This window comes from Ursus americanus, chromosome 9 (genome assembly GCF_024610735.1).
Source record: "Ursus americanus isolate L20-20 chromosome 9, mUrsAme1.1.p, whole genome shotgun sequence".
NCBI lineage: Eukaryota > Metazoa > Chordata > Mammalia > Carnivora > Ursidae > Ursus > Ursus americanus.
In genome coordinates, this window is record NC_142135.1 from 62,364,635 (window position 1) to 62,380,469 (window position 15,835).

Consider the following 15,835-nt stretch of genomic DNA (forward strand, 5'->3'; position numbering starts at 1 on the left):
CAAGTTGATAGTAAGCGTAATATTATGAGAGGAAATATTTAATATACTTAGGAAATCAGGCATGTAACTTGTATATAATCGGTTATTTTTCAGTAAGTCATTTTTTCCTGTTCATTAAGTAAGTCCTATGCCTTATCAATTGTGTTTATTTGGTTCCAGTTATGTAATGTACCTAGAAGAATAAAACTTGTATTTCTTGCAAAGTACTTCAGTTCTGTATTTTTTATGCTAATTCGCAATGACCTATTTCCTCCAGTTTTAATCTTTCTATATATAATGTAGTGGTTGTGTTTCTGTGGTTTTCAAAAATTTTTTTAAAACTAGTTCTGAAGGAATAGGGAGAGTTAATGGCTAAAGAGAAAGTAATTCCTAAAAGAATTGCAGTATTAAGTTTTTCTAAAGGGCTAGGACTACATAGTTTAAAAACCTAAATATCACTAAACAAATTGATCATCTGATTTTTATCTTCTTTCAGCTCAGAAGTGATGACTTTTCTTATGACATCCAGTATTGTCTATTTGCATTGTCTAGTGTTTCCAAAGCAGTGTAAAAAAATACTTTGCTGTTTGCGGTCATCCTTATCATGATTCTGACTTTAAAAGCAAAGTATTTCACAGTTAAGCACTATGTGGTTTTTAGTTTGAGTATGCTAATATTTCTTAATGTGATGCTTTAATATTTTTTTCTTCCAAGTGCGTTTTCTTTAGTAATTGAGAATTTACTTCTTGATTCTACTGTTGAAGGCCAACATGAAGTAAACTGTTTCTAAGCCCTAATTTATTAAAATAGTTTCCTCAAATACTATATTACTGGACATTCATTATAGGAAAACTGAAAAGGAATCCCTTTTTAGCATGCACTCAAAAGTACGATAAATGGATGGGTGAAACCAAAGCCATGGTGAATGAAATTCAGCTCTCTTCCAACTCGTTTCTTTTAACTGCTTGATAGCGATGATTCTTAAACTTGTTTGTGAATCAGAATCCCCTTGAAGCCGTGTAAAAACACATAGACTGTAGGACTCTACACTCAGAGTACTGATTTGGTACTTACTGATTCAGTATGTCTTTGTGGGTCCTGGTGGTGGTGATGCTGCTGGTCCTGAGACCATACTTTGAGAAGCACCACTTTATAATGTTTATCCTAATTGTGGAATGAATTTTCCGTTCAGTTGCATCAGTTGATAGAAGGTTGCTTAAATATAGTACAATGTGTCCTGCGTAAAACACTAAGACGAGAGAAACTAGTTTCTGGATCACTACTTACCTGCTGTTTGACCTTAAAGTTATTATTTAACTAATCTGATCCATGATTTCCTCCTCCATAACATGAGTTGTCCTTTAAGGATAAAATTAGGTAATGTGTGGAAAAATGTTTTAAACTCTACATTGCTGCACAAATATAAAATAGTATTGCATATTCTTTAAAAATTTCAGCTTGTTTTAAAATACTGTGGCTAGAGGGTATTGTGCTAAGTAAAATAAGTCAGAGAAAGACAATTATCATATGATCTCACTGATAATGTAGAATTTAAGAAACAAGGCAGAGGATCGTAGGGGAACAGAGGAAAAAATGAAACAAGTCGAAACCAGAGAGGGAGACAAACCATAAGAGACTCCTAATCATAGGAAACAAACTGAGGGTTGCTGGAGGGGAGAGGGGTGGAAGGATGAGTAACTGGGTGATGGACATTGGGGAGGGTATGTGTTGTAATGAGCACTGGGTATTATATAAGACTGATGAATCACAGACCTGTACCCTGAACAACAAACAAAAAATACCGTGGCTTATCATATCATTACATTAAGTATTTTGAGAAATACTTATTTTCTACCTCCCCCTATTGCCCCTTGTCCTTTTAATCTTGATTACTTTTTAGTGAGGATGTCTTTCAGTTTAAGTAGTATCAAAAGGCTTTGAAAGGAAACATACTAAAATGAGTACACCGTCTTGTGGGACTCTAAAAATACAAGTATTTTGTGAGACCAGAAGAATAACCATGCAAGCTATGCTGATAGTGATCGGTGGGAAAAATTTTAATTATTCTGTGACCCTTAAAGATTTTATCAAAACATTTAAAACTTTTTTACTGTGGGTTATAAATGTATAGGGAAAGGAAAAAGTAAAACTCACATTGAGTACGAGGTAATTTAAAACATTAGAAATATTGAGTTAAGTTGTTTTATTTCTTTGTAAAAAAAACTTACCTAGATCAGTTTGAACAGTACTTGCTTTGTATAACTTACAATATGGAGATAGAAAAAAATATAGTACTATCTGAATTAGAGAAACATTAAATTCAATATAGTTTGTGTTGGGTATGTTTTATTAGACTATTTAAATATGGATGTTTAGGGGTGCCTGGGTGGCTCAGTTGGTTGAGTTTGGCTTAGGTCATGATCTCGGGGCTGTGGGATTGAGTGCATGTCAGACTACGCACTCAGTGGGGAGTCCGCTTGAGATTCTCTCCCTCTGCCCCCCCAAAATAAATAAATAGGTAGATAAATGTGGACATTTAAAAATAATGGAATCATAGAATAAAATGGTTCACAGAGTCTGATAAGATTCTTTGAACCTTAATGTTTTAGAGCAAAGGTCAGCAAACCTTTTCTATAAAGAGCTTTTCAGGCCAAGAAGAAAAATCAAGAATATTATATAAGTACTTACATACCAAGAGAGAACAAATTTACACAAATTTTTTATTGATGAGATTCAAAACAGTCATAATTGAGTATAAATTTTGTAATCCTGGTCTAATGAGAATTCTTTTAGATGGAGTAACATTACTCTTCACTGGGTTTGAAGGTTGTGTACCCTATCATCAAATTGATAGCAGATACTCAGCTGTAAAAACTATTCTTAAATTCAGGAAAACTGTGTGGGTGGCTTTGGCATGTTTGCCATAGTTGTTGACTGATGTTTTAGAATATAAGGGACTTTTGCAATCATCTAGTAGTGAAGTGAGGGTTGTTTCCCAAGGTCACACGGTTATTTAGTAATAGGTGTTGTTAAAACATAGTGCTATTAAAATGTACTACTTCTGATGTTCTTAACTAATGTGTTGTTAACCAGAATACCCTATTTCCTCCTTATTTTATAAATAGAAATTCACCTTCTACAAAAACTGCCACCTAACCCCTTCCCCTGCTTTACATCTTTTTTCTGCCTTACTTGAATTTTTTCTGCCTTACTTGAATAATGATAATATTTTAAAATGAAAAATAGCATTTTAAAAATTTTAATGAAGATTTGGGGGCAGTTAATATTTTTCTTTTCATCTGTACTGTATTTTTTAAGGTGATTTAAATTATTTTTAATTACATGTATTGGTGAACTATACAGTTTTCAGTATCAGACATTGTGAAATTTTATTAAGTAGTATTTTAAATACCTACCAATACTATTTTCATATTGTCCCCTTCTACTTCTGCCACTGGTAAAATGGAAAGAGCTTTAGCCCACAGAGGACTAGACTGAAACACCAAACATTTGATGTAGGTAATGAATAAATTGTGTGTGTATGACAAAGTGATTTGACAGAACCACTTTATAAAGAGCTTAATATAGTCTCTGGATGACTTAATAATTATTAAATTATAGTCTGGTAGTTTTTTTTAATACCAAATTTAACACAGTTGCTCAATATTCATAGATACACCTATGTAATAGAATGGTTAAGAAACCAGGATCTAGAATTAGATTATTTAGTTGTGAAACCTGATTAGCCATACACCCAAGCCATGCAACCCTTGAGCAAATTATTTAACCTGTTTGTGCCTCACTTTCCTAATCTTTAAAGTGAAGATGCTAGTACAAGCCTCGTAGGGTTACTATGAGGCTTAATTATGTTAGTACATGTAAAATGTAATAGTGCTTAGCACATATAGTCCATTCTTAACAACTGTTGGTTACAATAATTGTAATTATAAATATTATATTTGAATGTTTTTCTTTACAAATTTCAGACAGGTTTAATCAGTTAACCAGACCCCACCCCCCCAGCCTATTAATTAAATTTAAGGGTCTTTATTACAGGTAGAATACCTAATGTACCTCATTTTATAAGTTATAAATAGCAAAAGGGAAAATTTCCCATTGAATTGGGCATGTGTATTTTACAGTGCCTTATGTGGTCATCAGTAGAAAAATTTGGTTAAATATCAACACGTGTACATGGTCAAGAGGTTATGATAATCTTGAAATAGTCACAAGAGTGCTGTGTTGAGTTTTTTTTACCCCTCACTGAACATGGTGCCGTATATTTTATAACTTGAATACATAATATTCAATTCTTAATATTAATGCTTCTGGTTAGTGTAGTTACTTGACCAAAAAAAAATCTGCTTTGAAAAAAGAAATTGTTTGGGAATTAATAATCTGCAGTTGTACTTATCCTTATGGTTATTAATATATATTCTTTGTATACTTTCATTAAACTATATTGTGTAAATTAATACATGTAGCAGCAAGAGAATTTTAGTGCTGAGTTTTCTTTTGAATTTGCATTGTTCCCAAATTCTTGTAGGAGTTACAAATTAGTTTACAAAGCCTGTAATCAAATTACTTGATGATCTTTCTGTTGTCATGTTTTCTAACATATGCCTCTTTCCCCCCCCCCCAGAGGAAATAAAAGCGGAGACTGAAAAACAGAGGTTTGTGGGGTTTCTTTTCTTTAGTAAAAATAATTTGCAAACATACCAGTCTTGGCTAAAGTATTAATACAATCATCTATATGTGGCAAATTTTCTGTATGTGATCTTTATAATAAAATTAATAAAAAATGGCCTTTAAGAAATATAAGCGAAAAGATCTCATAAATAAGTGTATAAGGGTATTCCTGAAATACCATATGATATACCTTAAAGTCTTTGCTTAAAAACTTTGATTCATATTTAGAAAGATTACTAAATATTTAATTATTTTGTAATTTAAATACTTTTTAAGTAATTAAATAACTACTTTAATTTCTTTGATTTTCTTGCATTTAGTTACAGCTCTGGCCACAAGCTCTTGACCTGTAGCAAATTATAATTTCTCTGGTGTTTGGTTACCCTCATGAAATATGAGGAGATGGAAGTTGGTTTAGCCGAATTCCGTTTAGAACTGAAATTTTGTGTTTTTATATGAGCTTATCAGTATGAAAAATGTGATATTCTAATTAGACTCTTTTTTCTTTAGTCCTCCTCATGGAGAAGCAAAAGGTGGATCAAGCACCCTTCCACCAGTGAAATCAAAGACAAATTTTATTGAAGCAGACAAGTATTTCCTACCCTTTGAATTGGCATGCCAGTCCAAATGTCCCCGTATAGTTAGTACATCTCTCGATTGTTTACAGGTATGTATAAAATTATCTAAAAACTCTTTAATTTGAATGTGTTTCTAAATATTACTCACAATTGGTGATTCAGACATTTTCCATGAAAGCCTTGAATATTCTTGTGATAAGAAACCAAATGGTTGCTTATATTTAAGAGAGACAAAATAATAATTGCAAAAAGATGTTCCTAGTTGAAGGGTAACAAAAATCATTAGTTTAGTGAGACACATTATCTTTATTAAGTGTTGATTCGGTCTCATTTTCCATCAGTGAGATGCAAGAACCATAAGACTTTTAACCTGCTGCTGACTTTACATGTATCATGATTTGCAATGATTTTACTAAATCATTTGCAAATGATTTTACTAAATGCCTGCTGTTTTATTTAAAGCAAGAGGTTAATATTGACAGTTTACTGTTTATATTCACTGCTGGACTTTAGCTCTGATTTTCAGTTATGTCAGAAAAATTCCTGAAATCTTTCATCCTGTTTTATTTACACACACACACACACAGGATTCTCTTAAGACTTAAGATACTTGTAAAACTTCCAGATAGAGGGGTCTTTCTCTTTTTAGGTGTTTTCACTGTTTGGGAAATTATACCTATTGAACCGATAATTCAATGGCTAGGAAAAGACCATATTCATATGCTTTTTTTCAGAAGATAGATTAAGTTCATTTGATTTGTGACCTTGTTTTCCCTGAAAAATTAAAATTATGGTATCTAAGGCTTTCAGGGCTATAATGGATAATGGATGAACAAATCTATGATTTATTATAGCCAGTGTAAGGAAATTGGGTTTTCTGCATTTTCACAGATCTGATGTGGAAAGAGATTTTGAGTCCTTGAAATGTGTTAATACAGCTTTCACAAAAGCAATGTCAGTAATGGTTAGATAGAAATCAGTAAGCTATTCTGATTCATCAGAGATAAGGTCTGAGGCCTGGCTTTCTCAAAATATTGCCTGATGGTTTTATTGTGGTTATTATATTTTTGTGGTTATTATGAATGTAAATAATTGTACATGTTTATAGCAAATAAAGTTTTCTCCAGGAAAACTTTCCAGTTGGCTTTGATTTTACTTTAATGTTTTTATGTAAAAAGTAATATATATTAAATTATATATTATAATTTTAGTGTGTAATTAGCATATATATTAGCTTAATGGGGATCTTTGTTTTCTTTTTCCATTTCAGAAACTTATTGCTTATGGGCACTTGACTGGCAATGCTCCAGATAGTACAACACCAGGCAAAAAATTAATTGATAGAATTATTGAAACAATTTGTGGCTGCTTCCAAGGTCCTCAAACAGATGAAGGAGTTCAGTTGCAAATAATAAAGGTAATTGATTATATTAGTGAATTTGTCATTCATAATCTCTTTTTTTAAAAATCAGAAGCCTTTTATCTTGGAACTATTTGGAAAGGTCATTTTATGTGCTTTCCAGCTGTAATAGAGGTCATTTAGTTGCTTTTTAGACACCGTATGAGGGGGGTTGTTGAGTGTCAGGAGTTCACTAGAAGATTATATTGTATTTCCAAGTCCGTTATTTTGAAGATCCCAATTTAGGCTTTGGCCCCAAGAGTTTTTCAGTTTCTGGAATGTTTACTGTACATATTCCATCTTTTGAGCTTTAGGGTCCATGCTATGGTCGTGTGACCCCTCTAGTTTCTTCTCTACTTTTGGACCCCTTATAGTCTGCCTTTTAGACCCATGCTTCACCATGTGAACCAGCTTTCCTGATTCCCTTGTACCTTTTCATCAGCTGAAGCTGCTTAGCCAAACTTTGTGTTGGGTTTGTGCTGTAATATACCTGGATGATTAAACTCTTTTAAAGAAAAGTCACTCAGTTGTTTTTTTAGTCTCTTATAAATTTTGAATTCTTAATATGACTACTAATGGTAGTGGTGATACATGTATACATCAGTAAAATTTTCTTATACTTTTAGTACTTTTGAAATCATTTACATGTATAAAGTGTTTTTCATGTGTGAATATAGCCCCTTCTGAGCCGTTCAGTTTCATAGCTGTATTTACTTCACAAGTCCTATCTCTATTCTAGAAAAGCTGCCCAGTAATTGGCCTATCATTTGCAGTTTCATGTCAGTCATGGTTTATTTAGCATATACTCAATGCTGATTCTGCATAGCATTGTACAACATAAAAGGATAAAGAAGTCCCTGTTCTTGAGAAATTGCAAGTACCCTAAAGTATGAACATTCACATAAATTAAAGTTGTTGACTTTGTTGGAGGATTCACTTAAGATTATTTTAAATGCTTTATTCTAATTTAATCTGATACTTTAATGCTTTATTCTATTTATAAACGTCTTCTACAACAACAGCAGTACATTTATTAAGTCTGGTCTATAAGAAAGATGTCAGAAAAATTTGGGAGTGCGCAAGACATTGTGTATCTGCCAAAGTTGACAGTCTCATTGGACATATATATCATATGAAGCATTATCTGTGTTCTGTTGTGACAGAGTTAATGCTGTGCATTTTAAGAAACTAAGTAATATTTTTATTAAAATGAAACTTGGGTTGAAACAATATGATTGAATAGTTTTCCAGTGTTCTGGGCTTGGATTATTTGGAAACAACTGCCAGTTGATGATCTATAGTCAAGGGTGGTAGAAATTCTCTTGGGGTATACTGAAAATTCTGTTAGTGTATACCTAAAAGTGGTAATGGTGTCTGAAAGTTTTAATTATAATATAAAAATACTCATATTTTTGTGCTGAAACTCTGGATGTAGAAAATTGCTTCAACTGTATCTTTCTTTTTAAAGGCTTTACTTACTGCAGTAACATCTCAACACATAGAAATTCATGAAGGAACTGTACTGCAAGCTGTGAGAACATGTTACAATATCTATTTAGCAAGCAAAAATCTCATCAATCAGACAACAGCCAAAGCTACTCTTACTCAGATGCTAAATGTTATCTTTGCACGCATGGAAAACCAAGCAGTAAGTATTAAAAAAGAGAGAGATTTAAAGAATACCACAGACATCAAATATAGAAAAGAGTTTATAGAGAAATTACAGTGAAATCTTTTGTGCTTTTGTAGAGAAGAATGTTTTCATTTACAGTGCTACTTACTGGAGATCTGTGGTATTACTTTGCTTTGTTTTGAGGTTTACTGACTTGTTTGACTTTGGGAAAAATACATTTTTAGTAGTTCACAAGTAGAATTAGATATTTATTGTCATCCTCATGGAAGTGTTTATGAATTGATAATATTTTTATTGTACTCAAGCTTAATAGATGAGTTTAATGTAGATATAAAACTACCTAATTTGATCTCTTTTGCTATAAAATTATTTAGTCATTTAAAAATAAAATATGGGGCGCCTGGGTGGCACAGCGGTTAAGCGTCTGCCTTTGGCTCAGGGCGTGATCCCGGCGTTATGGGATCGAGCCCCACATCAGGCTCCTCCGCTATGAGCCTGCTTCTTCCTCTCCCACTCCCCCTGCTTGTGTTCCCTCTCTCACTGGTTGTCTCTATCTCTGTTAAATAAATAAATAAAATCTTAAAAAAAATAAAAATAAAATATGTATCTGTATTGTGGAAATACATTTTGGGGGGTAAGAGATCAGCTAAAGAATCATTTGTATGTATTTTTAAATTGTTCAGGTCTTCATAATTATGAATCGGCTTTTAATTTTTTTTTTTTCTTAGCTGATTTTAAACTTCAAATATTACAGAGGGATCTCCTTTATCCTTTTTTCCTTAATGCTGGCATCTTATATAACCACATTACAATAATCAGAAGCAGAAATTGATACTTGTACATAACTATTAAATAAACTACAAAGCCTACTTGAATTTCACCAATTTTCCTACACATGTCCTTTTTTTGTTTGAAAATCCAATCCAGGATCTGACATTGTACTTAATATGAATTTAGTAGAGGATGAGAATGTTGCTAAATACTTGGAAGCACACAGGACAGCCTCTCTCCACAACAAAGAATTATCTGATCTAAAATGTCAATAGTGCTGATACTGAGAAACCCTAGTCTAGAAAGTATGGACATCTATAGAAAATGTTTAAAGGTTTATTTTCATGCAATAACATTTCTTTTCTTTTTTTTTTTTTTAAGGATATTTCTAGAGTTTCGATAACTCTTGAATAAATAGAACAAGAATTCAACACCATGCTTGCCTATGATTCCAAAGCATGTGCTTGCTCTGCTAATCCATAGTGGAGATCTGTTGAAGTTTAGGCTGAGGGTGGGTGGGAATGCATTGCAAGTCATTGGTTCTTCAGTACTAATTTGGAAATTGACTTTCTCATGAATGGGCTAGAGTAATGGTCTGAAAATTCTGTTCCGATTCTAGCTGTGCTAGTCATGCCCTTCACTTTCCTTATCTGTAAAATAACGGGATTTAGACCATGTGTATTATAAGGTTCTTCCTACCTTTTGAGCATTAAAATATTTTCATTTAAATTTATTTTATAAATTTATATAATTAGTTCTGGTATTTCCACATAAACTGGAATATTACTAAGGAAGATGAAATATTCATTTTTGGCACAGTAAAGTATTTACCTTTATGGAAATTCATTCTGTGAGAGTCATTCTTACTAGGCCGTGAGGACCATAAGAGTTGTGTCTAAAAGCAATAAAGTGCTAAAAAATGAAGTCCTGTGATTCTGACCATTACTGTTTTAGCATCTTATAAGTAACCCAGTTTTATGGGTGGTATTATATATATAATAATGACAAGTTTCCTAAAGTAAAACTCAACGTTTGTTGATACAGTTTTTCATCCTCATTAAGATGACTGAGTAGAGACATTTAAGTACTCGTGGCTATTTTATTAAATGCAGTTTTATTTTTTTAATTAAAAAGACACTTGACGACGTGACATAAGAACATGTTACGCTGAAAATTCACCCCTACTCTTGTTTCTAATTTGGTCATTTCCTAACCCCCACTCCCTATAGGTAACTATTAACTACTTTTTTGTGTATCTAGATTTTGTTTATGTATGAGTAAAAATGAGCATGTGTTTTATTTCCCCATCCACTTTTTCCCTCCCTTAGTGAAACTTTTGATTTTTGGATAATCCACTATTGGCAACAATCCAGTTATTATTCTGAGGTTATTAAAATTTATTTTAGTTTTTAAATTTTGTTTTGTTTAGGTCATACATTCACAAGATTCAAACACCAAAAATAGTGGAGAGAATAATACTGAAAGACTTCCATCTCTGTTCTTATGTACCAATTTCCATCCTTCTAAGAAGTAACCACTGTTACTTGTTTTTGTGTGTTTTTAGTATATTTTATGTTCTTTGCTTCTGATGGATCAAGTGTACCTTAACATTATCCCTCCAAATTTTAAACAACTTATTTTACTAATATTGGAAATTACTCTATTTCTTTCCAGTTGCAGGAAGCCAAACAAATGGAAAAAGAAAGGCATCGGCAGCATCATCATCTGTTGCAGTCTCCAGTAAGCCATCATGAGCCTGAATCACCTCAACTTAGATATTTGCCACCTCAAACTGTTGATCACATGTCCCAAGAACACGAAGGGGACCTTGATTCCCATACAAATGATGTGGATAAAAGCCTTCAGGATGACACAGAACCTGAAAATGGATCTGATATTTCCAGTGCAGAAAATGAACAGACTGAAGCTGATCAGGCAACTGCAGCTGAAAGTAATCTTTTTGAGAAGGGGTTGTGGGGCATGTGCGCGTGTTAAGGGAACAGTGTAGGCATGCATATTTGGGAAGGAAATGTGGAAAGGGTAGTATGACTTAATGGATTATCAGACACATTATGGTAATGTGGATTTTTTATTCCTACGTGGTGAAGTTAATTGACTTCAGCACACAAGACACCTATTAATGGTACTATGCATTCATTGGCATCTCATGAGTAGTATGATTTACAGGCTTGTTTTGGAGGAGATATATGTTACTAACGGGGGTCATAAATGTCTGTTAGCGTGTTATTTAGGAACTTGAGTTTTCTTAAAATTCGTTTCACAGCAAACAAAAGAGCTATTTATTTAGTAAGGTTTTCTGGAATATGAAAGTTTTAGGGCATCTAAATGTTTTGGGGTTGGAAAAATATTATGGTCTTATAAAGTACTGAAATTAAATACAAAAAATCTTTTGAGTAACCAACCACCTGATGTACAAAAATATTTTTATATCCTGATGTGTAGTAATCACTGAAATTGAGATGTTCTCTGATAGTATTTTTCTAACTAAATTTATTTGTAAGAAAAGGGTGGGGTGCCTGGGTGGCTTAGTCGATTAAGCATCTGATTCTTGGTTTTGTTTCTATGGTCATGATCTCAGGTTCGTGAGATCAAGCCCCGAATCGACTCCGGCCTCTGCACCCAGCATGGAGTCTGCTTGAGATTCTTTCCCCCTCTGTCTTCCTCCGCCTCCACTCCTCCTCGCACTCTTGTGTGCTTGTGCTCTCTCTCTCTCTCAAATAAATAAATAAAATCTTTTTTGAAAAAGGGTTGCAAGATAAAAAAAATTAAATTACATTTATTTATTTTACTAATTTGTTTTTCTAAAAATAATTACATGAAGTCATTTTTCCCCCCAAATATTATTTTGAGCTTTAGATATTCTGGGGAGTTTGTTGTTCCCTTTGTTCCTTTAGGTTAGTGTCAAAAAATGACAGAAATTCTCTTGCCTATTCACTGTGTTTGTGTGGAAGTAGGATGGTTAGGGCTTAGTAACAGTTTATCTGAATCCTGTATTTTTCTTTGAGAAAAGACTTCTGTAATATATTTTCAGCTCTTGATTATTATTATTTTTTTTTTACCACGTCTTTTTTATTGCAATAGTGGCATGAACATCAGCAGTGGCAAGATTGGATACCTTTTCACTATTTTTCATAGTGTTTTACTATTTATTTTAAAAGGGATAATCTTGATAAATCAAACCATTCACAGTACTCCAACTAATAGTAAATCTGTACTGCTTATGTGATTTACATTTTTCTAGTCTGCCTTTGCCAGAATTTCACCTACTTTTACTGTGAGTTTATAAAGGGGCTGACTTAAAGGGCTAATCCCTGATATAGCTGGGACTTTATTTATTCTTTCATTTCCTCATGGATTCAGTAAACATTTATTTGGCATACTGTGTCCTAGGCACTGTGTGGGACTTGGGGTTAAAAAACTGATGGAGATAAAAACATTGTTCATAGGGTGCTCATGGTCAGGTGTATAAATGACGTATAATGTGATAAATATCCTGAAAGTGGCATGCACAAGGTAATTCTGCTGAGGAGAGTTAGGCAGTACCTTTGTAGAGAAAGCTGTGATGATTTAGTTGAATCTTGTTGGATAGGAGTTGGAATTGGCTAGCTAGGAAATTTTCTGACAGAAGAAACAATATGGGCTGAGACCCAAGGAATGGAAGCATCTACTGTGTATGAGTCACCTAATAGGATACAGAATTATAAATAAAACATAATTCAGTGTCTTCCAACAGCTGATAAAAATGAAAATTCTACCTGAGAATCATTGGTTAAGAGTTAGATTACCTGCTTTGAATCACATCTCTGTCACTAATTAGTTATGTGACTTTGGACAAATAGTTAACTTCTCTAATGATTTTCTATGTGTAATAAATATTATTGTTACTCTGTTTCATTAGATAATTTGTGTGAGAATTGACTCTTGATTCACTAGTTATTTTATACTCATATAGTAACTCTGTATTTAGTTTTGTTGAAACTAACTTTCAGACTCTAGATAATTTTAGCCAGCTAGAGCACGGAAATACAAAGCTTAGGGGCTCCTGGCTGGCTCAGTCAGTGGAGTGTGTGACTCTTGATATCGGGGTTGTGAGTTCAAGCCCCACGTTGAGTGTAGAGATTACTTAAAAAATAAAACCTCAAAAAAATACAAAGCTTAAGGCTGGTGGAAAAATTATCTTGTCAAAGTATTTATTTTTACTCCACTAAAAATTTGTGTTATTGTATTTGAATTTTTTTATAAAATCAGTTTACCAATTTCTCCTTGTGGCATTCAGTATTTTATAGAATGTAGCAAACATAGATTAGTAGCAGTGAACAATAGGGAGGACAGGCTTCTAGAAGCCAGAATCATAAGTAGTGGTCCTTTATAGTAGTATGAGTGGGGATGGGCATGATAGCACTATCAATTAATATGCAGTCTGATACCATTTGGGGTAGGGTCCCAGATCCCAAAGCATCCCAAAGTGCTAATCGAGCCTTCCTAAGGTATTTGCAGCATTTCAAAAAACCCAGTGGAAATCCTATTTTTATCTGCAAGCTAACTCTGGAATGTCAAGTTTTATCAGTTTCTCTTATGCTGGTCAGAAGTTCTGATGGGCTTTTCATTCTGTTTTTGATTGTTAAATTGGGGAATGAATTCTTTTTTACTTATTAATTTAGTTTTACATTGGATATGTAGATTCTTTGGGGGGACGAAATAGGAAGGGCTAGAAAGCGCTGGTGGACACCCAGATAGCCCTATCTCTCTTCTTCAAGGACTTCAAAAATATTAAGGCACAACAATGAGCTTGTTATTACTGATGGACTGAATTAATCAATGTAGGCTGTAACTACGTTTAATATATACTTACAAGAGTGTCAGATGTGTTAGAAATGTTTCATCCAAAATACTTTAAAATGTTCGGCTCCTAAAAGGAATAATCTAGAAAATTTACTTCATCATTTAATAATTTGTCAGGTAAATCATTTTTTAAATTGACTTGAATTTATAAACTATTTTAAATTTGGTTTAGTTACGAATTTTAAGGTTTAACTTGTAATCGCTCTAATTTCATGTATGTTTTCTTTTATTCTTAATTTTTAAGGAAAGTTTTTAATTTTAAATGTTCAGTACAGTTTCCAAAAAATTAAAATAATGTTTTCTTGGATTTTTCTTTTTTAAAGCGTTATCTAAAAATGACATATTATATGATGGAGAAAACCATGACTGTGAAGAAAAGCCGCAAGACATTGTACAGAGCATTGTAGAAGAAATGGTGAACATCGTTGTTGGAGGTAGTGTATTACACTCAAAATTAGTTTTTTCTGTCTCTGATATTTCATCCCACTGTGCTGGCTATTTATATAATGTGTGGAGCAAAAATACAAGCCTTCTCAAATTAGAGTGTGTTTATAGAAAAAATATTTATCTTTAATTATGGAAGAGTTATTCCCTTTTTTCTCCAGGTTCAGTTATAATCTTTTATAAAAACCCATTATTCCCCTACTGCATTAAAAAAAAGTTGATGCCATTTCATTTTTTTGTTTTTGTGTTTGTTGGCAGAGATATATTCTTTATCCTCCTAAATGTTCTAAACGAGAAAATATTGAAATTGATTTTGGTTTGAGTATGCATATCTTTTTTGGAAAAATGATGCTTTGTTATACCTTTATTATCACAACGAAGGTATAGTTGATATAGGGCCAGTTCTTATCTTATGGACTGTATGATAAAGATGTCTTAAAGTTTGTTAGGAATTTAACTCACATTTTCCATAAATAGTATTATTTATAGAGAGGATTAGATTTGAGACCAGTCCACTGAAGCTTATTTAATTCATGGTATCTTGCACAGGACTAAGCATACTACCTTGCTACATATACTTCTAGATGTATGATTAAATGTACAGTATGGCTCTTCAATGAGAATAATACTGTTTCAGCAATACCTAACTCCCACTTAGAACATCATTTCTAAGTATATATTTTCTCCTTTAATGTAACACTAGAACCAGGCATTCATCTGATTGCCTTCTCGTTTTTTCATCTTTTCATTCAGCAAATACTAAGGAAGTGCGTACAGTTGTGTGGCACTGTAGGAGGATACAAAAATTAATCCAGGATAGACCATGCTCTGGCAGAAGGGGGTTCTGGAATGTATGTATGTAAGACTAATACAAGGTATAAAGTGATAAGTGCCATTACAAAGAAACAGCTAACATCCTATTAAAATTCAGGAAAAAAGTGATTATTTCCAGCTAAAATGATCCAGGAGGGCTTCATGAAGGAGATGACACTTGAACTTAGACTGTATGGATTCACACAGGTATAGGGAGTGGTATTTGATGTATTGGAAACGCCATTGGCTCAAGTCTAGAGGAGAGGACTTCAGCAAACTACCACCTGCGAATTGACAGGTGGTGGTTTGGCTGACGTATGAAGTATGTGATGTCATGTAGTAGAAACTAAGATTAAAGAAATCTCGAACAAACTTACTAATTAAAGGTTTAAGATTTTAGACTTCATTCCATCATAAAATGAGTCACCATTAAGGATCTTTAAGAGATGGAATGATTAGAATTATGTTTTAAGAAACTAAGTGGGGAAGTAGAAAGTACAGTAAGTAGACCAGTGTAGTAAGAGAATCCTCAACAGGACAGAAACAGTGGAAATGGAGAGGGAAACGTGAATTAGAAGTGAAATAATGAATGTTAAATCAAGAAGACTTTGCAACTGATTAAATACCTAGGTGAGAAAGAGAAATTGTAAGGTGTGTCAAAGATAC

General features: G+C 33.1%; 1 protein-coding gene across 3 annotated transcripts in view; it reads left to right on the top strand.

The window, feature by feature from the left end:
- ARFGEF1 (ARF guanine nucleotide exchange factor 1) overlaps positions 1–15,835 on the top strand; it is a 154,580-nt gene that overhangs the window by 51,710 nt on the left and 87,035 nt on the right. For 2 of the 3 annotated variants that reach the window (XM_087864842.1, XM_045800693.2), the window contains exons 2-7: positions 4,622–4,652; positions 5,179–5,335; positions 6,517–6,663; positions 8,114–8,293; positions 10,724–11,000; positions 14,236–14,346. In XM_087864842.1, coding sequence (XP_087720968.1) covers positions 4,622–4,652; positions 5,179–5,335; positions 6,517–6,663; positions 8,114–8,293; positions 10,724–11,000; positions 14,236–14,346 — 903 coding nt within the window. Of the gene's footprint in view, positions 1–4,621; positions 4,653–5,178; positions 5,336–6,516; positions 6,664–8,113; positions 8,294–10,723; positions 11,001–14,235; positions 14,347–15,109; positions 15,212–15,835 lie in introns of all 3 variants that reach the window. The other variant, XM_087864843.1, reaches the window with a different exon arrangement.